The sequence below is a fragment of the Centrocercus urophasianus genome, unplaced genomic scaffold, assembly GCF_019232065.1.
Source record: "Centrocercus urophasianus isolate 14NV4802_14NV808 unplaced genomic scaffold, USGS_Curo_1.0 seq_25, whole genome shotgun sequence".
Lineage (NCBI taxonomy): Eukaryota > Metazoa > Chordata > Aves > Galliformes > Phasianidae > Centrocercus > Centrocercus urophasianus.
Window position 1 is genome coordinate 17,518,283 of NW_024884811.1, and position 24,803 is coordinate 17,543,085.

The window sequence follows — 24,803 nt, forward strand, 5'->3', positions numbered from 1 at the left end:
AGGGATTTGTTAGAGTGATTGGCCAGGCATTCTTAGGGAGCACTTTAAAGGCTTTTGTTCTGTTTATTTATCATTTCCACCTATTCAGAAAATAGGGCAGCTCCAGTTCTTGAATGATTATCATGCTTCCTGATCTCTTTGCAGCACATGAAGTGGTGGCAGTTGCTTTGCCATTGGGTAATGATTGCTGCAATTCATGTCCCCTTCTCTGGGCAGGAGGAGGCCCAAGCTGTGCCTGCAGGTACCAACATTGTCCTTACCAATAATGCTGCAAGCAACCCAAATCTAAGTCTGTGCCATCTCTGACGAAACCTACTGTAGCATTGAGTGAGAAACTGGGGCTCCAGGTTCTTCTGAGGTTAAAAGCTGTAAATAGTTCTGACACAGAGGTGATGCCCCCCCCTTCTTCTCCTCCATTGCAGCTCTGTTGGATATCTGCATTCATACTGTGCCAGCACAGGTTGGCAGTGCCCTTTGGAAGACTTTGCTACAGAAGCTATGAAATCTGGATTTAATTATTCCTGGTGAGCCTCATGGTCCAGCCGAGTGTAATTCCTCTCTGACTGGGTCTGGGGCAAAGGAGGGTGCTCACACACTGCAGACCAGACTGTGGTGGTTCCCAACTCATCCTGGTCCTTCCAGGCTGTGTGCATACCACAAAACCAGAGTGGTGCTGACCAGATTTAGAAAATCTGCATCCTCTGCATTGTTCGCAGTGTTAATTCCAGTAAATTACAGTGCTACGCTTTGTCACTTATCTGGGAGATGGATTCAGTTAAATGGAAAAAGAGCTAATTTAGAAAGGAAGGCACTTCTTTGCTTTTTGTGCAAGCTGAGGGGGCTTGCGGAGCACTCTGCCTACCAGACAGCACGTTTAAGGCTTAAAGCACGCTGTGCATCACAGAGCAATAAATAAAGGCACAGAGAGCTGCAGCAATTAGAGTTATAACAGGTCTTCAAGGATAAAGCTCCACAGTTTTTGGAAAGTCTTTAGAGCACCCACTGGTCTCGTGGGACCACCAGGACTTTCTGCGGGGGCCGGATGAAGCCAGGAGTGCAGTGAATGCTTTGCAGCCTTCTCAGGTGAGGCTGTTGGTGATGGGAAAGGCAGCAGTTGAAGAACTCAGCAACAGGAGCAGTGAAACAGTTTGCTTCTTAAATTGTGTCATCCCATGTGTGCTGCCTTGTTTCTGTGAATCAGTGACGACTGCCAAGCTGTTTGTGGTTAAACAATGCAGATTCTCATAATCCTGCTCCTCATCTTGCCTCGTTAAGGGCCTGGTCACAATGGCGTTCTGCCCAAGTGAGGGCTCTGGGGGTAGTTGTTGGTCCTGGTTCAGTGCCAGTACCGTGTGTTCGTGATGGCACTGTTTTCTTTGAAATCAATTGAGATGTCACCATCACTTGATCCTGGAGTTACTTAATGAACTGGTGAGACGGGCTCTATTTTTAGATCTCCCTCAAACTATGAATGCTAAAGCTCCCCTTGTCCTCAGTGCTGAGACAGCATCAGGCAGGATTTATGGGTTTCGTTTAATAAGAGGCGTGCAGACTGAAATAGAAAGCTCCATTTCCTTGAAAGGGAGGCAAATTAAAATGGTATGGCAGTGCCTTGAGACAGTAGAGGAATACATTCACGTGCGGCCAGGAGGATAAGATGGAGCTGGGCTTTTCTTGTCTCACTTACAGCACAGCTGAAGATTACAGACACACGGCTGCTGGGAGCTCTCGCAAGTGTTGCAGATTGGATTTCTGAGTGTTTTCTGAGAAGGATAAAACTCTTGGTGGTTTATTAGAGAATGTCAATGACTTGAAAAGTGTCCACTTCATTGTGTATGTCTTCCCTTAAAAATTTATGGTCCATGCCAGGTAAATTTTTTTTGCTAAAATAAGAAATAGACAGAGACATAGGTAATTTAGATATTTCAGTCTTACTGTAATCTGAAGCCAAGTTGGATAAAATGCAACCTCAGGAAGCCAAGGAGAGTGTCTTAAGGCTCTCCCCAGTGTTTGCACCTGCCCCAGGTTGAATGTGCAGGGCAGGTACTTGCAGGCTCCAGGACAGCGTGGAGACGAGAACAGATGGGATGTAATGGTTTGATGCAACTGGCAGCTGACTGCTGTTCTTCCTCTCCCCCGCCAATGAAAATGGATGGAGTTGCACAATGCATCTGTACTTGCTTCTCTTGCACAGTCAAAAACAAGAAAGATGCAAACCAACCCAAACCCCATCTAGTAGAAACAAGGAATATGCCAACCAGTCACTCCAGAGATCTGACTCAGGACAGGAATTGGTTATAGCACTGATGATTTCAAAGTGTGTATGTAGGTCGCTGCAGGCTAACATTTTTCCCCACACTCCGAGTTGAAGGAAACTCTCTGGGAGCTGTGTGGTCACACTAGGTGTAAGTGCCTGTGTCCATGCATGCTGCAGGAACAAACAAGCTCCACAGTTCCAACACCAATTTTGATTGTATCCACCTCCAGGAAAGTGAGATTGAGTCCATCTGTATCTGTTAAGGTGGATAAACTCCACATGTTCTGGCCTGCTGACTGCAGGGCTGCAGCTTTGCAGTGTGGGGACAGTTCTGAAGGAGAAGCAGGAGGACACCATGGTGGGTTTCATGACTGCAGAGACACAGGAAGAGCATCAGAAAACTCAGCCAGAATGAAGCTCACTTCATAAGGATAAGCAAAGATTGAGTGGTGGGTTTGCTCGTGAAAATAAATTTTGCTTTTCTATTGGAGTGCAGACTGCAGTTGTCTGCACACACAGTCGTCTCCCACTCACAGTCAGGTTAGCAGAGCTGCACATTCAGGCAGCGTTGTGTCTGCAGGGTGAAGGCAAAATGCCACCTTGCTTAAGTGTTCTGCCTTGTTTTTGTCTGTGGTTTGGATTTCTTGGATTTCATTTACTTATTTTTACATTTTTTTCTGGATTGATGCCTTACCAGGATGACCAATTGTGAGTTCTGCTTGTATCAGTGTCATTATTTTCTTCTTTAGAGGAATTAGAGCTACAAATTGTTTGTAGCTCACAAGCTACAGAAGTGGATTCTGAGGCTATTGCTGCAATGCCTTGAGAAATCAACGAGAAATAGATGGTGTAAACAAACTGTGTGTAGCTGCTAATATTGAAGGGAGAGGAACAAGAGCCAAAGGCAAACAGCAGTTGCCATTTCAGCATTATCTGCCAATTTTATCTCTTCTCCTGAAACTTCTACCCTTTGCACAGTAATAACAAGATATAGACTGTTCAAGAGGTAAACTTTGGTTTTCTTTGTTTTGGGAGAAGAGGGATGGGGCAATGGGAAGTAAGATCTGAGGAAAATCATGCCATTTGTAAGCTGTAATGATGGAATTAAAAAATATTTCAACAATATGAGTATTTGGTGATTTGGTGGCATTCTTTATAGACTGACTTGCAGCAGTTAATGTAATGTAATTGAACATAGAATGTGACTGGTAAGTGTATGGAAGGTTTTGCTGTTCTTGTATGAACCATCTAAAATCGTGGGTAATGGGGTGAAAATGTAGAGGAACTGATGTGTGTACAATTAAAGTGATCATCTCTATAAGGATCTGATGGTTTTGGAAGTTTACTGAGCTGAAAAAATTCCAATAAAAGCTACACTAAAAGGTTGTTAAAGTGCGTGTGGAAGTCCCTGAATGAGCTGGTGCTGGAGATGCTGGGGAGGCACTGGAGTGGTACCCTGTGGAGGCTGCCTGCCCACACCAAGCTGTAGGCAAACATTGGTAAAAATATTCCATAACTTCCAAAGATATTGCTGACAATTACTTACAGGTACTGGCTTAATCCTGTGACGGCTCTGTGAAAACTGAGCCAATGTGCAGTGGAATCTTTTTGTCACTTAATAAAAATGAGTGGAATTCTGTCAGCTTCACTGGTTCACGAGTAAATCAGATTTTCTTTTTTAGGTGATGGAAACTGAGAAGTCTCAAGATGCAGCTTCTGCAGAAGCCTCCAGAGGAAACAACCAGAGTCCAGCTCTGGGAAGTGGCATATTGAAATACAGAAGTCGATCCCAAGGTAATGCTGAGTTGATAAAAGATAGTGGTAGGAGAGGTTTTATGTTGTGTATTTCTTTTAGCTCCCTAAAATGAGATAGGTTTTCTTTCCTTTGGACACTGCAGTAGTTTAATTTGGAAGGAAAATTTGAACTGCTAGATGTTGGCGTTCTGCCTCCTGAGTTGAGCTGTTGCACCGACAGAAACATGAAACAAAATTTTGTAAGCTTCTTATTTTGGGCTTTCTCTTTAATGGGCTGGGGTGAAGGAGGTCTCTCAAAGTGTCATCGCCAACACATCATTGTTATGGTACTCCATGTTTTTGTACTATACCCAAGTCTTAACATTAATCTGTGTGCAGAGCTCAACCAAATTCTCATTCCCTACTCTATGAGGAGCCATCCCTCCAACGTTCACTCTCATTTCCATTTACCCTGATGTTTTTACCATCCTCTGGGCAGCTGCCCTGCCTGTGCTCCCTGTGGCTGTGTTGGTGGCTCACTGGGATCCAGCCCAGAGCATCCCTCAGCGTTGAATGTGGCATAGCAATGGAAACTGTACAGAAATGGAGAATAAAACACAAAAATGAAAGTGGGGTAGGTGACAAGGAAGGGTAAGTGGTGAATGCCCAGAGGGCTTGGGAGTGAAAGAAATACCAAAACACTGGGTCTTACTGAGGCAGGTGTCCTGAATATGTGTAGCAGAGTCATGCCTAGCAAGAAAAATAGCAGTAATTTCATATCCCAGAGCAGAGATTGGATTTAAATGGCACTCTTGGTGGTGAGTACAAATTCTGCCTATGGCTGCAGTGGTAAAACTCCCAATGCTGAGTGAAGACAAGCTCTGTGCTTGCTCCCTTCCTAGTGTTTACACAGCACGCTCGCCAACAGGAGATGGCAGAAAACTGGTTTGGGGCTCTTCTGGGTAACTTTGCTGCGGATCTCCCTGAGCACATGGCTTTTGAGCTCAGTTTAAAACCAGGGCAGTGAAGATGAAAGGGAAGCAGAGCTGCTCCCTTCTGTGGCAGCTTCAAGTTAGATTGGTTTGTAAAATCCAGCTCATGTGAGTTTTGCAAGTCTTCAGCTTTTATCTGTCGGACAGAAGTTAATGGTGCTTCCCTATGTGGTGGGGAAATTGCAGAGGTAAATATGCAGGAAATGCTGGGACTGGGTCCCAGGAAAAATGAGGATGGGAGGAGGACTGGTTGAGGAGCAGAGAGCCTGGAGGCTGACCACAGGATGTCTTGCAGGACGAGTCATTTTGCTTCCAACATAAAATTTGTATTCTTCTCCTATTGAAGACAGCTAAAACCACAGCCAGAAGGAAAGAAAATAGCATTTATTTGGCATGTTTATCCTTTTTCCCTTCCAGAAAAACTTCCCTCAAGGTGACATGACATCACCAGAAATGAATACAGCTGCAGTGTCAGATCTTTTAATTTTAAATAAATGAATTAGGCTCGAGAGCTTAGTGTGCATGCGAGTGACATTGGGTGAGAACAGCTGAATTTATTCTCTATCTCTGAGCTACCTGCTCAATTATCTGCTCTTCCCTACTACCACAAGTGACAGCACTGAAGAGTTCAACATCACAGAAAAGCTGTGACAGCAGAAGGATTTTCAGTTGAGGATGATCAAACCTAGCTTATAAGTGCCTGGATGGGTGCAGTAAGCATTGTTTTAAGGCACTGCTAAGTTGAGGTTTGCTGGAGGTGATTAATGCATGCTGGATGGAAGATGAAGCAGCTCTGAGATGTTTGTGAGATGTTTCTCTTTTTTCCCTAGGTGCTGGATCCCGCTTAGAGTCTGTGGGAGAGGATGATGAGCTGATGGTGGAAAATGGTGAATCCAGCTATGAGATAGCAGTGAAATACTCCCGGGGTGGAAGGAAGCACTCCCTGCCACAGCAGCTGGAATCAGCAGGAGCTCGACAGGTAGGTGCAAAACCTGAGCGTAGGCATGGTCAGGATGGGAAGCATTCATGCTGTGAATTGGATGCCATGAGATTCACCTCCAGAGATCTGAGCTCTTAAAAAAATCCTACTTCTCTTAATTTTAATGACTTAATGATGTAGGGCACTTTTTAATTTTATTTTTAGCAGATAAAGAATTCAGTATATTGTGAAGCTGCCCTTAATCTTTATAATTTAAATAGTGACTGGTACATTACAGAACAATCCTTCTGTGTGAAATGGGGGGAAAATTTGGCAAAATTCAATTTGACAGTAACAGGCTTGCATTTCATGCTTTGAATGCTCATCTGAACGTATCCATTAAGATCCCCCCCTCTTTCCAAGTGCACACAATTTTCCTGATGCAACATCCCCAGTGAGACACATTTTTCTGGTGCCTATGCTACACACTCAGCCGTGTCCCTTGTTTGCTCATTTACCAGGAGTACCATATTGTGAAGAAGTCCACTCGTTCCTTCAGTGCTGCCCAGGTGGAATCTCCATGGAGACTAACCCAGCCGTCCATCATCTCTAACATTGTCCTGATGAAAGGGCAAGGCAAGGTGAGGATGTCTGCAGGTGTTTGGTTTCTCCCAAACAAGATACAGGAGGCACTGGCGAGGCAACTCCTACCCCTAGCAGCTGCGTGGAACTGGTTTTTGCTTTCAGAGGTAGCACAGCAACAATAACAAACTCAATTTTGAAATGTAAATGATGAAGTTGCACCTGCAAAATGCAGACCAAACAATATTTGTGTCATAAAGTCAGTGTGGTATGGCTTTCATTCTGATTTGGTGCATCTGGTCATTACTGAGATATCAGATGCTGAAAGTGGATGTGTAAATATGCAGATGTACGTGCATTTGGAGCAACTACATAAGAGTACCTGTTTGCATGCCTGTTTATGGACAAGTGTGTTACATCTCCGTGGAATTTGGATACATTATAATAAAAAAAAAATTACTGTAAACTAGGTGTTAAACCTCCAAACAGGTTCCTGGTTAGTTGTTTATCTGAGAGCACTGAATTCTAAGGATTACAGGGTCCTTTTTTCTTTTTCCAGTAATGTATTTGCATATTTCCAAGGTACCAGCTGACTGAATGCTCAGGGAATAAAAAGGCATTATATTCAGTTTGTATTGTTTTCCCTAATCCAGTCCATGCGCTCACTTACGTATGTGAAAAATATGCATTTTCCATTCTGAAATACTATTTAAATTCATCAGATGGATGCGTTTTGGACTAAAAAGCCTTGTTTTGGCTTTCAATTCAAGTACAAAACAAATTCTCTTTAGTGCTTTAAGTTTGGGAAAGACTTAGAAGCAGTGACTTCTCTGGCTAGGTTGATGCAGTTGCTATAACTCCCTGTTCTGAGACATTTTCAGTGAGGCTTCCTAGTGAGTATTTCTCCTTATCCTAGTGATTTTTCTCCTTATTTTTTAACCTTATTTTTTGCGTAAGAGTTGTCTTATCTCTCCTTGTGTGATAAGCCATCCTTATCTGTTGTGCTGCAGCTAGCTCCAAGCTGGGAGTATGCAGGCTGTAGTCTTCACGAGCTACCTCAAAGAACCACTATTTCACGTATCTTCCACATTTGGAACCATTATTTGTGTTAGAATAACTGCTGCATATGATTTGTACAATAACATCTGTGTTTTTATCTATGTGGACCTGGGACTTGGAAAGTATTTCCCTGCAGCACATGGCCTCATTTTCTCACTGCTGTGTGGAATCTCTGTGGAGTGTTTTTCTCCTGGGAAGCTGCAGCACTTTGGGAGGGTGGGCTGACTTGTGTACTGCTGCCTTCTGCAGCCCTATTTCTCCTTAGCAGCCCCACACAGACATGGGGAGTGCTGCAGTCTTGTGCTATCTGTAGGATGTTTTGTGTTTGGTAATTGCACTGTAAGCATTCACTCGAGTTACTGTGTGTTGCACAATAGGGTTGTAGGGTGTTTCCTTTCTGGAAAACAGGAGTGTGTTATCAAAATACCAGAAGCTTGTAACAAGAGTGGTCCGTATTCATAGAGTGAAACAGGAGAGCTGTGTGTGTTACAGTGTTGTAATGACACTGTGTCAGTGCCTGCTCCAGCAGCATCTCTCAGCTGGGCAGTGCTGCCCGTGGCGCTGCTAATAGCCTTGGCCTCAGATCACTGACCCACAGCAGCATCCCACCTCCCCGTCCACCTGGTCAGTGACTTTTCTCTTTAACGTGTAAGAGGCACATACAGTGGTGACAAGATGAGAAATATGGGGATAGATGAAGGAAGTGCTTTGGCTGCAAAATAACTCAGCAAGTGGAGGAGATGTTTGTTCTGCTGTGCTCATCTGTTCCCTGATCAGCTTTGCAAGGCAGTCCTGACGCCAGCCACAGCAGCATGGGGGGGCAGGAGCTAACAGATGGAGCCCTGGGGAATGCATTGATCTAGATTTATTTAAATACAATGTGGTGCGTGTCTCCAGAATAATTAAAAATGTACATGTGCATGACAGCCCCTCTGTGCCAACCCCTTTCCAGCTACAATTCCTGACATTATAGCACTGACCTCATGTCATGTTTTTCCACAAGGATATGTAGGGTCTGTGACAGCAGGAAAACCTGTAGTTAATTTTGAGTTTAGATCTCAGAGAGGGGGAATGTACTGCCTGTCAATTTAAGAGCAATTTAAAATTGGAATAGGAGATAACATAAATATATTGATCCAGGGTTAAGAAAATAATCTCAAAATCACATTTTTAACTTCTAGCTCAAGGTGCCTGCTCCTACATTTTGGGTTGGTAAAGCTGTTGCCGTTAGAATGACAGTAAATTAGGAGATGCAAGCAGAGAGCGAGATTGCGGTGCAGTTCATCAGAAGCTTTTAGGTTTTCCTTCATTCTTCTTTGTACGTTACCAGCAGTCTTTCTTAGGTGACAGTAGAGTAAAGGTGCCAGCTGTGTGTCCTCTCCTCCCTTTGCTGCAGGGTCTCGGATTCAGCATTGTGGGAGGTCAGGATTCTGCTCGTGGACGCATGGGGATTTTTGTGAAGACTATATTCCCCAATGGCGCAGCAGCTGCTGATGGAAGGCTTAAGGAAGGTATGGTAGAAAGACACCACCTGTACGTAAAGGACCACACTGGGATACTACTTCAGTCCAGCTGAAAAATTCAAGTACAGCTTTATTTGGGTGCCCAGCCATCAGCAAGAGGCCGTGGAGGATGTAACACACCCTGTTTATCCATCCTGGGGGGGATGTATCACAGCAATTGACTTGATAATGTTGCATTTTGTGAATGGTGATCTACAGCATGAAGTTGTTTTTCTGCCACAGTGACCCTTGCTATCCCATACCTTAAGCTCCAGTTCTTCAGATACAAAGGATTGTTGGTAACAGGGAAATGTGTGGCTTAAAGATGCAGGTGTGAGAAGGGGAGGTACACAGTGATGTGCCTGGGAGAGGCTTTTCTGAGCCCCTGTGTTTTTTAAGCCTTTTGGTATGATTTTGATTTAAATCAACAAATAAGGGTCATGGCCAGAAAAAAAAGAAATGATGGAAGATGGGATTGGCAATAGGATCACCCAAGTGGCCAGAGAAGCAGAAAAGTCCTGGCTTTGTTACTGCTTCCCAAGTCCTGATCTCAGATGGGTATAATATGTAGAGCCAGTTCTGTGTGTTCCTGAGTGCTCCCATGTTAGAGGGACTCTTAGAGAGTTAAAAGTACAGAGTGACCACAAACTTAGGGTGGTGGTCTGTAACTCTTCTGTAAGGGGTGGGGATCCCCCTTCCCACAGGAATCTGCTCCTGTCTTACCTCTCCTTGTATTACCTACCATTCCTGTCCTTACATGACATGTTTGAGGCTGCATTGGGTGCCAGCTGTTCAGCACGCTGCCAAAGGGATGCTCTTGCCCTGCAGCATAGGTTATGGACTCATCAAGGGAAGCTGCTAAGTAGCAGCTGTCCTAAAGACTCAGCAAGCCTTCACTGGATATTCAGAGCTCATAAGCTCCAGAGAAAGTAGAGGAGGGGCAAATGTGGGTGGTTGACATCACCCCATCTAATTTTGAACAGATGAAAGTGAAATAGCAGAAATTGGGTCTGGTTCCTGCTCACTTTGCCATTCTTTTTAATAAAATGAAAGAGGTTCAGCACAGTGGGGTGTAAATAGTACAAGCCAGAACCCAGGAAGCTTGTAATAAGCAGGTAGATACACGATGGGAAGTGCTTGTTGAGGGGAGCAGGGCATTTGCTATCACAGTGTGTGGGCTACTCGCTTTTCCCTCCATAGGTAAGAGGAGCACATTTGCTTTCTGTGCATGGATGCAAGACCATTTTTCCCTGTGCAGGTTTTGGAGTGGTATGTGGTAGTGTTTCACTTAGATTCTCATTTCTCTTATTGATGCTCATAAAAGAAGTGGGATTTTGTGGTCCCCTTGGACTTCATGTTATGAACATCTTATTTTCAGACTTAAGTGAATATCTGTGATGATTTCAGTTGGTTTGTTAGTATGAGAATACTATATTAAGGATCCCTTCTTGAAGAGCAATCTTTATTTTGTGAATTCATCATTAACTTGCAAAAGCATTAGGATAAGTGAAAATAAGCTGATGACAGTAGGGGGGTTTTTACTGAGCAGTTGGTTGAAGTCTTTATAGTAGCAGATTGCCTTATGTAGAACGCAGTTTTCTTATGTCTATATGGTCTGTGCAATTCTGACTTAGCGTTTTTTTTTTTGTATCTGATTACCAGGAGATGAAATCCTGGAAGTTAATGGAGAGTCTCTGCAAGGGCTGACCCATCAGGAAGCCATCCAGAGGTTCAAGGTAACAAGGATGTAGCACAAGAGCAATTCATGCTTCTCTTTACTGGGTGCTTTTTAGCACCTTTACATTCTATTGCTTTCACAAATTTAATGTACACGGTTTTACTGGCAAACGTTGGCTTATCATGCTATCTTACTGGGCTCTTCTCTCCAGCAACTCAAGAAAGGGGTGGTGACCCTGACGGTGCGCACGCGGCTGCGCAGCCCCAGCCTCACACCCTGTGCAACTCCCACCCTGCTGAGCCGCTCCAGCTCGCCCAGCTCCAGTGCCAGCGGTGGCACACCAGTGCCCGGCCCCGATGAGGCGGATGGTTCCTTCTCCAGCCGCAAAGGCCCTGGTCCAAAGGACAGAATTGTCATGGATGTGACGCTCAATAAAGGTAAGGGTGTGTTGGAATGGGCTGGGAGAGTGAACATATATTTCTTAGGGAAGGTTTTTGGGAAAACACTAATTAATGCGTGTAATATCCAGGGCACCTTCCCTTGTTGTTCTGCTCTTGAATCACACAGTGAAGGAGAAGAACATTCTCTGATGCCAAAACTGCTGAATAGTTCCCCCTTGTGCATCCTGCTGTTCCAGTCAGGATGCTGCCACTGGTAGCAGTGACTGTGCTGCTGGAAGGGGTGAAGCTGTGAGATACATGGCAAAACGTGAATTGCTCTCTTGTCAGACCAGATTGTCCGTACCCTTCCTGTAAAGCACAGGTCTGGGCAGGACATTTCCCTGCAGACTGCTCAGAATGGCCCAGGTGAGCTGCTTGAGCTCCTGCGTGAGGATCGATCTCACGAACAATAGCTGCATGAGGAAAGCTTAGTGCATATGCCCTCTGTGGTGGGACAAGCATGCCTGCTTTAAAGACTTGGATGATGTCTTTAAAGGTTGGATTAAGCATTTGGAGAAAGCAGGTGTCCAGCAATTCCTACTTCAGTACACAGTTAATGAATACAGTTACAGGAGGACAGCAAAGGGAAAAGGGCTCACAGGAAATCTCTGATCCAGAGAAGACTCCTCATCTTTCTTCGTGCCTCTTTGCTGAGGGATGTCATGCAGGTATTTCACAAAAGAGAGCAGTGCAATTGGCAGCATCTCCTGTGCTCCTATTTTCTGAAACAATTTTAAGTGAGATTTTTATTGGACTGCCATTCCTTCTCCTTTGTGTCTCAGACCAGATCAGACTGTGTATAGCACTTCCAGTCCCAGGCAGTTCCCAGAGCATGTTGAACATTTGCCAGGAGCAGAGCCATTCCTGGATCTCAGAAACCAGTCAGGATTGGGTATTTCCAGCTCTGATTTCCAGTGTTGGTCTTGGCTTCCTGGCTGGCTGCAGCTAAGGCCAGTCCTGAAACAATACGAGTCTTGGTCTCGGATGGGATGTGGGAACAGAAAAGCTTGCGTGTCCTGTGTGAGTACAATGAGCAGGGAATAACAGTGCTTTCCTTTCTGCTTTTTGTTTTTCACAGAGCCAGGGGTTGGACTCGGCATTGGTGCCTGTTGTCTCACGCTTGAAAACAGTTCTCCAGGGATATATATCCACAGCCTGGCCCCAGGATCAGTGGCTAAAATGGATGGCAGATTAAGGTTAGTTAAAACAAAAACATACTGGAGTGGTTTTGCAATAAAATCAATGGAAAGTTTCTTCTTACCTATTGGTTGATGCAGCTGGAAAGCATTTATACTTCAGTGCTCACCAACAAGAAAACATGAAAATAAAGGCATTCCAAAGTGGCATGGAATACTCAAGAAATGTTGTTCTGTGGGCTGTAGGCAGCATAATCGTTAAGACTTGTTTTTGGCTTCTTTTAATTCTCTGTGAAGAAAACTAAGCCTGCTAGCTCAGTTGAGAAAGGGAGCAGCAGGATGTGCTGCCTTGTGTCTTTTTCTCAGAGCTGCAGTCAGAGACCCCATAATGGGAGGAGGTGTGCAGAGCCCCATGTAAATCTCAGTCACCTGAAACTCTCATGAGAGGAGCTGTGGGATGTTCTTGCAGCTGTCTGTGCCCCAGGCTGCAGTAGTGCTCTTCTGCCATTACTGTCTGGAGAATCTCTGTTCCATGCTTGTCTCATGTACTCCGTTGTGCCATTTGCATGACTATAATGAGCTCTTGGAGAGAGAGGAAATCACTCCTAGGGCTTCCTTGTGCATCACATTATGTGACAAATTTATTTTCTGTTCCTATCCTGGGAGCCTTGTTTTTACAAGACATTCAGGGAATTCTGCATTGCTGCATAAGTGCTGCTAGGTGCCAGGAGCATGTCTGGGAGGTCAGGCTGTGCTGAAGATGCACTGTGACTGTGTGGTCAACACCACGCTTGTGGCAGAGGTGCTGTGTAACAGCCTTGCTTTTGTGTTGGGCAGAGAGTTCTTCCTTGTTCTCCAGCAAAACTATGATAGAGCATTTCGACTTAATAATAATAATAGTAAAAGAAGATAATTTCATGGTTGCATCTCTGCCAAAAACCCTTGAAATTTCCTACCAAATAGAAATGCCTACAGGAGACAATACCTCAGTGCCAGCTTGCTTTCTTGTAAACCTCTTTGGAACAAGATTGCCGTGCTGATTGTGTCTACATGCAACAGCTGCATCATTATTAGGTTTAAATGATTGATTATATCCAGGCAAGCTTCCCAGTTTTCTAGCTTACTTCTTTGAGACATTGCTCCTGTTGTCCCATCAGTGGTTTATGGCTCCATAAGCCAAAACTTACAGGATGGTTTTAATTTCGGAAAATCTCATTAATCAGATGCTGGTTTTACAATATTGGAAATGGTTTGAGCCCAGCCCTTCTGTATCTGAAATCCCCCTCTCAGTTATGAGCCCATGTAAGTGATTCCATTTTTCGTAGTTTCTAAGAGGTGTTTAAAAGGTAGGCAGAGCAGCAGCATGATTACACAACTGCCTTTGCTTTCATAGTGGAGTGCAGATTACAGAAGGCTGCCACATGCATTTGCCATTTTGTGTTTGGCACGTGGACTCAGTGTAAGCCCATTTTCACTGTCACAAGTAACCCAGCATAAATCAGTGGTAGTGGATTGTTTGAGTATCTACATAAGGCAAATGTTTTAGTAATTATGGAGGATGCTTTAATGATATCCCTACTTGATGATCTTCTCTTTTGAATAGTTCCAGATGTCTGGATGCCGTAAGCAAGAGTTAAAAAAAAATAGAAAAGAAAAGAAAACAATTTATGCTTTCCTCCCAGGTTATTTTTTTGAAGAGGGGGGACTTTTGTTGGCTTACTATGTTCTGTACATTAATTTGAAGCAAATACTTTCTTATCTCTCTCAATTTTTTCCTGGAGTCATTTCATAAATTCAAATCTACATCATGAATTTCTTATCAGTGTTTTTGTGAAGTAATTCAGTATGATGAGAAGGAACAGCCCATCTGAATCTAATTTTTCCTCTGTGCCCAACACGTATCTGAATGCAGAACTGAGTTTTGCTTTCACCCTAGTCCAAATGCAGCCAATTTTCTCTGTTGATTTAATAGGGTTTGTAGCACTAGCAGTAAGTGCAGAGGGATCACTGGACCTGCCTTGCAAAGTCAACAGGACTTAAAGCATTCACATCACTGAGAGCAAGCGCGAGGCCAGCATTTTGCAAATCTTTTCCAGATACTTGTATCTCTGAAAAAGTTTGGCCACCAGTCAGAAGCACAAATGTATTTGTAAAAGGCGGATGTGATGAACTGGCTTTATGTTTCTCCGCAGTCGGGGTGATCAGATCCTGGAGGCAGATTCAGTGAGCCTGCGTCATGCAGCATTGAGCGAAGCCTACGCCATTCTGAGCGAGTGCGGTCCAGGGCCGGTCAGCCTTATCATTAGTCGGCATCCCAACCCAAAGGTAGGGAGAAAACGTCCCAGCACCTCTCTGTTCTTTTCATCTGTTGCTGCAATTTGACTCTTGCTGCCAGGAAAGTGGCAAGTGAAGAGTGCTGGATTGTTCTTCCTATGACAAGTATTGTGCAAAAAGTCAGGCTAAAGGATTGTGATGATGCCTTCCAGTTTTGTAAGCTGTAGCAAAATTAAATTGCCCCTGCTGCTTTTCTCCTTTTCACACAATGGCTGGATGCAGTTTTCCTGGAGCCATTGAGCTGAAGTGCTTCCATCTTTCTTCATATTTGTACCAAGTGTCAATGTAAATGTGGCACAAATCCTCTTCCTCCTTAAAGTTAATTTGCATTTAGTCCGTCTGTGTGTCTGCGAGTGGAATATAATTTAGGGACAGGAGTATAATTATCAACAGATTGAATTGATTAACTGTAGTAAAGTAATAGGAATATTTCTTTTGAAAGAGCAAAGTCTGCCCAAACATCACAGTTTTCCTTCAGGAATTAAAAAATGAGAATCTGGAATGTTCTGCTACTGTGAAATGTGTGCAGGGCAATTTGAAAATAAGCATGGGTTTACAGAGTGAGTGATTATTTTCAATCAATTTTTAAAAATTGATGATAGAAGATAAAGCCCTTTTAGCCGAACTATAAGAAATAACAACTTCTTTTATTTCAGTATTTCAAAGAATTTCATGAATGTACAAAACCTTCCTGTTTAAACAGGACTGAAGCTGTAAAAATATTTGCATTTGTGTGTCCAGAGAGCTCTGACTTTTGAACTTGTAACTGCAAATAGAGGCCCTAATAAATCCATAGCTAGGAGAAGTGAGGTTTCTGACTTTATGATTAACTGTATATTTTCTGCTAAATTGAATATGCAAACAATAGACAAATAGAGTCACACTGCCCAGAGTTTATGGCCACTGCCACAAGGCTTTGTGATGCTTAAAAGAAAAAGACCTTGGTTCTGCTAGTTAAAGTAAGCAGCAAGGGGTAAGGTTTGGGCTTGTAGCCTAAGGTAACAGTATTTCTGGGGAGTCTGTATGCTGTGCTGAGCCAGCATGATGATTCTGTTTGGTTGCATTATTAGGGCATATAGACTTTTCAGAGTCTGTAAGTATAATAAGAACTCGTGGGGTAGAGCCTGCCCTTCGCTCCCTCTTTTCATCTCACTCTGGTGGGGGCTCAAAAGCCGATGAGTGACCCAACCAGGTATCTGCTGAGATGAACTCAGTTAGGCTAATTGCTCACCATTACTCAGTAACAGAGGGAAACTATTAAGTGTATCCTCTTACAGTTTTTCATAAGTGATATTTGAAATAACAACAAATCCTTTGCCAGAAATCAGTAAGTAAAGTTAGAAGTTGAGCTGGAGGGTCCCTGAAGTGTTTCCACTGCAGGCAATCTGCAATCCTTTATAGTTGGATCTTTGAAGGAGTGTCTGTATGGGGACCTACGTTTATCCCATTTCACTGTCATCATTTCTCTTGACAGCATTGGGGGACCTACAGAAATGTTTGTCTGTTGTTAATGGTTTGGTTTTTTTTTCGTTGTTGTTGTTTTATTATTTTTAATGTATTCATTAATTATAGTACACCAACATGCAAAAGTAGTTAAGAATTTGCTTGTCCCGCTTCATAGAAGGAGTTTGATTTTCCTGAGGTGTGGAGGATGCTAAAGAATCAAACTTGCCAGAGCTTGCGGAAGTGTGGATTTTTGTCTAGCTTTAAACAAATGCTGCAATCTACTCAACACCTGGCTTTGTTCTGCATCTTGTACCCAATGATTTGTGTAAAGGTCCTGGACCACATTCTCAGGGTTTGATCAATGTCCTGTATGGACTCCATGTGTCCCGGGAGCCCAGAGACTTTTGCTGCAAAGGTCATGCCACAATCTGAAAACAGATGTATTTCTACAAAGGCTCTTGTTGTTTTAGACATTTTTATACTTAATCTCTCATTTTATGGTACAAGAGGTCCACAGTAAATTTAGTTGCTGAATACGTTCACTTTTGTGTTTTCATGTACATCCAAGAGAAACACCACAACATTTTCTTTGTTCTTATTATTCTGAGTAAGTGTGGTGTTTAAACTATGTTTAAACTGCTGAGTTTGCTTAGGAGTCTCTCAAATCTTCCTGGTTCAGAAAGATTCAAGTTTCTCATCTCTCTTTATGCTGAATTTTAACTCATGTAAAGCAGTGTGTACAGAAATTGCTTCTGACAGAACTAAATTGCCTTCTGCTTTTAAATATATTATCCTGCAGACTAGTCATTCCTGTACAAAATTATATGGAATTTGCTAGTAATAATTAAGCGCATGGCAGTGATTCAGGAGAAAATCAGCAAATATGGTAAACCGGTATTTATTCCTAACCCAGAAGAACGTTTGTTACTGATAACAGTTTAGGTTTTCTTCTTTTTAAAAGCAAATAGAAATTAAAATTAGAACAACAGCTAATATCTTGGGAAGTTTGATATTATTCCAGTAGATTAAGTGTACATTATCTTCTGTTGCTGATGTATGCTTGTACAGAGAAGTCTTTGTTTATATTAAAGTAGTATTTTCTCAATAAATCAACATACAGGGTTTAATTGAGTTAAAATTGTACTGTAATGGCTTCATTTGACTTCTTTAAGTCCAGCAAAGTTTTGTTTATTGGCACAATACGGTGCTTGGACATTATCTTCATAAAACTGGCTGCCTTCTGCCTCCTAATTTCTGAAGGTGTTTGGATGGATCAAGTCTGGATCAGGGGACTGAGATTTAGGAGCTCTCAACTAGGTCTTCTTAATTCTGGCTTTGAAAGCAGTATGTCATATGTGAATCCTGTTTCTAGTCAGGCTTTCATATTCATTTATTTTACCCAGTTTGATCTCTGTCTTCCACTGGACATTAGGTTTCTGAGCAGGAGATGGATGAAGCAATCGCACGAACTACTCACCGAGAGAGTAAGGACACGGGTTCCTCTCATGTCTCAGGTAGCAGCCTGTTTCCTCCTACATATTTATCCCTTTCCAGATGTGGGAATGCTTAAGGACATGCTCTTTGGTTCGTCAACATCCTTAATGTTCTGAGAGACCTCAAAACAGCTGACCAGTTCTGAGGACAAAATACCCTGTCCACTGCCAAAATCTTAGCAAAGACATCCAATTCAAGTGGATCAGATCTATGGATCATGTTACCTACTTTAGGTTTCACAAGATTGCCATAGTCTGAAAGTAGAGATGGTTGGTCTGTCCTCTCTTCATGATCAGCTTGGAGAACGTCCTAGCAGTGGACTCCTCCTGTGTACACTTACCCATGTGGAGGGCAAAGCAGTGACAAAAAAGTGTCTGTGTGTCTAGTTGAAAAGGTCCGTGTGTTGTGTACTGTTTCAGTTGTTAGGTTCATGTCAAAATATATTCTCAGATGTTTGTTTGACTGTTTTTTATTGTTGTTTTTTAATTATTTTTCAAAAGCTTGTACTTCCTAAAATGTTACAGATGAAAGCAAGCTCTTGGCAATGGCAGAATGACCACCCAGGTGATTTTCAGACAGAAATGCTAAATTTATGATTATCCTTATATTCTCTGTCAGCTAAGGCCCTTTTTGCAATAAATCTGCCAAGTCACTGCTGGATTGTCTTCTGTGGTTGCAGGGGAGGGAGACCATCTCCTGCTCATCCTGTGCTCATAGCTCTGCAGGCCTGGTGGGTGTAGTGTGTTTCTTGGTAATATTTCACCTGATCTGAGGGAGAGCCCATGAAACGTTAAATAAATCTTGTTTTATGAAGGCAGTTCAGATAATAAGCGGGATTAAGAACAGCTGCAGGCTCAGATGGTGAATGAAGGGGGTTGTTTGGATATATGGACCACATATTTCTGACATCTAACTAAGCTGCGTTCAACAGGCACTGTGCAAAAAACCCCATCTCCTGGTGTGAAGACCAAACAAGGAGAGACCTCATCTCCCCTCAGCTGGACGATGAAACGCTTCCTGGAACCAGCAAGCCGGGTAAAGGATCAGATACAATAAAGGCAGGCTGCTTAAAGTGCTGAAGCTGCGACTTGATCAGGGTGCTCAAAAATAAACCTCTACTCTCCTTCCATGTTACAGGGGCTCCATAGAAGTATTAGTTTCTTAAGCCACATGTTTAAATTCTAATGCTAGCTCTGCAAACTCCCGATGGTGTGATCACTGCCTTCAGGAACAGTGTGCAGAATGTGGCACAGAAAGCTGTGGATTCCCACCTCCTGTCACCTCAAAGGAATCCTTGCTTTGCAGGAAGCTCCTGCTGACACAGGGACGAGTTAGCAGGAGGGACCCAAGCCTGTGTGCAGAAGGTTAAGTGCTTGGTTTCCCTCCGTAGCCATGGGGAACAACATGTACCATGGGGAAGTCTCTGTTGCTTTTTTGGGGGAAGATAAAGAAGTCATACATCAGTGACCAGAAGTACAAACTTAGCCCTTCTGTAAGTGAAGAAGGTGTATAAAGGAGTTATAGAGGAGAACAGTTTAATCCCTGGTTTGTATGTTGAATATCTGCTGATCAGTAAGATTTGGAATCTCTTTTATTACGCAGGCCAAAAAGGTGTTGTTGTGATGCATTTCAGCCACCAAAGTTTGATCCTCAATATCCTGGCAATTCCCTTATTTTTTAAATGGGGCTTAAACTTCCTTTGCTGACAAAGGTGATGTGAGTTGAAATTGTGGTGCTTGTTCAGGGGAATGTTTAAGGACATGCTCTTTGGTTCATCAACATCCTTAATATTCTGAGAGACCTCAAAACAGCTGAACCAGTTCTGAGGACAAAATGCCTTGTCCACTGCCAAAATCTTAGCAGAGACATCCAGTTCAAGTGGATCAGATCTATGGATCACGTTGCTTACTTTGGGTTGCCATAGTCTGAAAGTAGAGATGGTTGGTCTGTCCTCTCTTCATGATCAGCTTGGAGAATGGCAGGGGCTTTAAGCATTGATGGAGTTAGATGACCAGCCTGTTTTTTTCAGCAGGGATCCGTCAGCTCCGAGGCAGAGCTTTCCCAGTACTTCTCGCATGATAGCACGAGCCACATCCCGTTCTGTGATGCTGTAACTGGCTCCTGTGATGAAGAACAGCTCCGTCAGAAGAACAGAAGCAGCTTGCTGGATGACAGCTCCCTTCTTCCTGGTAACCTGAATAAGCCATGGAAATGCCTCATCATTTGGTTAATGGGGGGAGAGTCACTGAGCACTAATTTGCTTTTCAGAAGAGCTGTGGTGACTCCTGTGCTGATAGGAGATGCCTGGCAGCATAGTGCAAACCGCTGCTCATCATGTGAAATTCTGGAAGATGGAAGAGGTTTACAACAGTGCTCATAAATGCCGGTTTCCATGGTAGTTTGTCCAAATTGCTGCTCTGAGAATGTCTTCATTTGATTGGTCTGGCCAAATCTAGATTGACAACGCTGCAGGGATTTTCTTTCAGATGGCTTATGATCATCTGATTGATTACATTTAAATGAAAGTGTTCTTTGCGACCTTAAATACACAAATTCAAAATGTCATCTATAGCAGTGTAAAAACAATTAAATGTTCAAGTTGACGCTAGATTTTTTGCATATTATCTTTCTTCTCATAGTAATTGACTGGAAGAATCATTTCCTTACTGTTCTGATTTCTGATTCAAAGATAATATATTTATTCTTCCTTTCCTGTCCCTGTCTACTTATATCTTTGTGTTCAACTCATTTTTCTTCAGAAATTTATTATTTCATGCTAAAAAATTGTTTTTATGTTGGGGGGAGCTTTCTGCAAAGTAAGATGCAGTTCTTTCTAAAAATGATATGAAAAGGATTCTCAGGGTTATTAGTCTTTAATTTAGTACTGATGGCTGTGTACTTCTGTTTTTGTTCAAGAAAACATTTCTCACTCACTGTAAACTGATAAAAGCAGCATTCTAGATTTAAGCAAGATGTGAAAGAAATGTTCAATGTAAAGAATGCATGAGTATGTACATCTCTTTCTTCTTTGGGTGATAGCCATAATTTAGAAATAAACTGAAAATAAAACCAGATGTGGCATGAACTGATTTCAGAAATTACTCATAAATTCTGAAGTTTTCTGCCATTGCTCTTACTGTGTATTGGAGTTGGAAGGAGAACTTAAAAAACTGCTTTTGTTGTCTGAGGCTGAACTTCTCTGGAAACGTTTACATGTCCTCTGCTGCAGCCTCATGCTTGGTATTAAAAATCACTGATAAATACAATTAAAATATAACTTTTTTTTTTTCTTTCTTTTTTTTTTTCCCCTTAGCTGCTAGAGAAGCAGGATTGGCAAAAGCAAATGGTCTGGTTTCTTCAACTAGTGGGAGATCATCCTATCTTCACAACAAGCATGTGGAGTCTGTCCGCCCTGGCATCCTCAGTGACAGTCCCAAATCTGCTCGCAGCCCCTTTCATCGGCAGAGAAGGGTTGTCTTCTATGATGGCGATGCCAGTGATGATGATGAAAGTTCCCACTTGCAAAGAAGCCAGAAGGCCAAGAGCCAGGAGGATGCTGGCATTGTCATTACAACCTCATCAGTAGAAACTGATGATGAGATCCAGGACAGCAACTCATCTAGATATATTGGCACAGAAACATCTTCCCCTCTCTTCAGCAGCTCTGTGGAGTCTGCAGACAGCACGCCAGAGCAAATAGACTCTCCTTTCTTCCCCATCATAGCTTTTGACTACTCTAGTGTGCCTGAAGTTCGTCTCAGCAGCCTAAGTTTGAGGGAACTCCGAGAGGCACAGCTCGAATCTAAGAGATCCCCGAGACTGGAGCACAGGGCTGTTACAAGAGTGAAAAGCATGATGAGCACCGAGTGCAGAAGTCTTCAGAGGCAGAGGACAGAGGAGCATGGCGCTTACAGCAAGCCTGTTGCAAGGATGCTCCCTCACAGCAAGAAGTGTGAAGCACCTGATGGGGCTGGGCAGTGCCAGGGTGAAATTGTCACTCTGGTTCGCAATGAGCATGAGTCTTTCGGCCTGGATTTGGAAATCCAGGCTATGCCCTTGAAGGTTGTTGTCACAGGGCTACGTCCAGGTGGAGCAGCGGAAAGGGTAGTTATTTATTTTGGATTGCCTTGTTATGATTTGCTTTCGCTTTGCAGGGATTGTTGTTGTTAAGCTAGTGGACTGTGGAGAAAAAGTGCACGGGAGGCACTGCTGGTGCTGGGCAGAAGTCCTCGTGCCATATGGTTCTCAAATGCCTGTTGAATGAAATTTTTGATTCAGAAGTGCACTCTGGCTGGCTCAAAACTGAGAAAGTCAAAAGGAGAGAGATGGACTCATCCACATTCCAGAGTTACAGTTTGAGGAAGCACTACTTTGTTTTCTTACATTTTATCAGAGGCAGAAACGAGATAAGTAAATCCTGACGATAAAGGTGCTTTTTAAGACAGGAGCCGTGTTGCAACCTGGAATGCATGTGTTAATATTCTCCCTGTTATTTTATGAGCATATATCCCTTTATTATACAAACCTGGTGCCAGGAGGTGTTACTTGCTGGCCAGATTTGCCATGTACCATAGTAGTACCAGTAACGTGTTGTTTTTCTGCATCTCTTACTTGCGTATGTCTTCTGATTACTGGCTTCATGCTGGACATGCAACTGCTGACTTTAGATACAATAGCATAAACAAGGGAAAAATTATGTTATGGTGTACAGTGTTCAATGTTGCATTTTTAATTTATTTAAAGACCACTAGTGTTAACAGGGGATACATCTCAGCAGTTCACATTGGGCTGTAAGAGTTCAGGGTTTGGGTTCTGTTCCTGCCTCTCTTTCTGTCATATTACACCATGATGAGAAACATACTTGCTTTTTTCACTTTAAAAGCTTATTCTTTGTCCAGCGTAGTAATCTAGGAGAGTCTAATTAATCTTAAGAGATTTTGACCAGGGATGTAATTCCTACATGAAAACCAAAAAATTGTAGACTGTATTCCAGTCTTGAAGGTTTAATCCAGACCAGTCCATTTAAATGAAAGTGGCTGTGTCCTCCATCCTGGTACTCATCTCTCAGAGAAACCAGCAGCTCTTTTGATCTTCCTGGTTGAGGTTGGTCATCAGTTCCTCTCCTGGCACAGACACAGTCTGCTCTTTATTTGCTGACAAACTGTCAGCAGTGGTACCTGTTCGCTGTGGTGACGTGAAATAGGGAATGTTGCTTATTGGCCATAAATTGTTCCCTGCAATCTTCGCTCCTATGGAAATGTTGTATTTAAAATTTCCTTTGTTCTGTCAATGCATCAGGGATCAATGGGCAAGATGACCGTAGGAGATGAGATTACCACCATCAACAGTATCCCAGTCAGCAAGATGACATATGAGGAAATTTGCTTGCTTATGCAATGTCTTCCTACATCTGTAACCCTGGAGATCCAGAAAGCAGCATCAGGTGAGAAGAGAGTAGTTTTGCTTTTGTACCATTTATTATGAGTACCAGTCTGATCTTCTGCTTTCCTCCTTTCCACATTAATTCAAATTAAAAGCACCTCATCACCTAACCAGGCTTCAAGGTACTCCCTGGTGCTGTGATGAGTGGAGGAAACCTACATCCCTGTTAAGTGTTCAGAGCTCCCATTTACAGTATGTCCCTCCTGTCGGCATTTGCTGAGGTCTGAGTCATTTTGTGCATACCTGAGGTTAACTTGGCAGCAGCCCTGTTCTGATAGCCCATTTTTCTACTGTGTCTTTTCAGGAAGTACATTGAGCCTTTATAATTACATCTATCTCTTTTAAGAGCAGTGTTTTTGGGAATGGACAGCTAGAAGATAAGATGCTTTTTTGTTCAGGGTTATCACAATCTTATCAAAATGCTTATTTGCATGCATCTCATAAAAGATTTTCTGGTTTGAATTGAAACACTTGATACCTCTTTAGTTTCTGCTCAGGGTTGATTTATGCTCCTGCAGCAATATATGCTTCCCCACAGACTGTACAGATTTGATGGTGTGGAAGTGAATGTTTGAAAAAGAAAAGCATACTTTTCAAATTCAGGAAGAACATAATATTTTGCTTTATTCTAGCTTATGATCTTCTTCATGTTCCTTTTAATACCCATGAGCCTAAATTCCTTCCAAATGCTTCAATTCCAGTTGTTCTTTAAGGAATTTCTGGTTTGGCAGAGAGTCCTTTTCTTGTTTCCTTATTGCTCTGGCTTTTGCAGTCTACCAGCACTGGGCTAGGGGCATACTGACACTTCTTTACCAGGGAACTCTTCTACTTTCCTTTTGCTCTGCCTTTCTGGCAGAGAAGAGGATGTCTTCCCCTCTGACTCCAGGATGAGCTCGGAGCTTTATTAACACAGGTATATAAGATAAGCAGTGTGGACAGTCCTGCAGGCTCATTCAAAGATTAGGTAGACATGCAGGTGTGTTTGAATGAGCAGGCAGGGATGCTGACTGTGTGAATGCATTCCTGCTTCTCCATGCACTTTCTGAGTCTCATCTGGTAGTAACCAGTCTTGGGAAGACAACTTAGACATGGATTCGTGTCCCAGAAGCAATGAAGGAAGGTACAAGCAAATATTGAGGGTGAACTGGTGAAAATTAAGGAACTGGGGCTATGGGTGAACTGGTACATATTAAAGTGCAGCAGTGGCATGGCGCTCAGTGTGTTGCCCAGGAGTAGGTAAAGATATATTGTAAGAGAAGAAAGGTCTGTGCCAGAAGTCTCACAAAGCCAATGTGCTTCATGCATGTGTAACATCACCCATGCATGTCACATTAAGCACCTGCAGGAGAGTCAGGAGGATCAGAGTGAAGGTGTTCACGCACTGCTTGTTGCTGTTACCTGCTCACCTTTGGTTGCTGTGGCAGGGCTTTGTATACTCTGTGCAAGCAATTGGAGATGTTTTCAATCAAACAAGCAGTGAGAAACAGCACTGCTCAGCCTGACTTCCTGCACAGTGACACTTTGGTAGCTGGCTGCTTGACTGTTTAAATCTCAAAGATGAGAGTTAAACAGATTATGACTGCTCGGCCTGGATGGGAGGGTTCTTCCTTCCTGCATGCTACTCAAATACGCGGGGTTATGATAAATTGAAGTTGTTGTAAACATGATTATAAAAGAGGAGGAGTGCAAGGAAGAAGGAAGAATCTAGTCTGAGTACATGGGTGTCTATTTTTATAATAAATTGTGGTGTTTTTGATATCACTTCCTACATCTGATAGAATTTGTATT

At 42.9% G+C, this 24,803-nt stretch overlaps 1 protein-coding gene across 1 annotated transcript in view; it reads left to right on the forward strand.

Moving 5' to 3' along the window:
• PDZD2 (PDZ domain containing 2) overlaps window positions 1-24,803 on the forward strand; it is a 115,999-nt gene that overhangs the window by 73,661 nt on the left and 17,535 nt on the right. Inside the window, exons 6-18 of the mRNA XM_042826005.1 lie at window positions 3,940-4,051; window positions 5,814-5,962; window positions 6,424-6,543; window positions 8,940-9,054; window positions 10,708-10,781; window positions 10,935-11,160; window positions 12,242-12,359; window positions 14,492-14,624; window positions 17,512-17,593; window positions 18,505-18,608; window positions 19,606-19,762; window positions 20,887-21,677; window positions 22,872-23,016. Coding sequence (XP_042681939.1) covers window positions 3,940-4,051; window positions 5,814-5,962; window positions 6,424-6,543; window positions 8,940-9,054; window positions 10,708-10,781; window positions 10,935-11,160; window positions 12,242-12,359; window positions 14,492-14,624; window positions 17,512-17,593; window positions 18,505-18,608; window positions 19,606-19,762; window positions 20,887-21,677; window positions 22,872-23,016 — 2,326 coding nt within the window. The remainder of the gene's footprint in view (window positions 1-3,939; window positions 4,052-5,813; window positions 5,963-6,423; window positions 6,544-8,939; window positions 9,055-10,707; window positions 10,782-10,934; window positions 11,161-12,241; window positions 12,360-14,491; window positions 14,625-17,511; window positions 17,594-18,504; window positions 18,609-19,605; window positions 19,763-20,886; window positions 21,678-22,871; window positions 23,017-24,803) is intronic.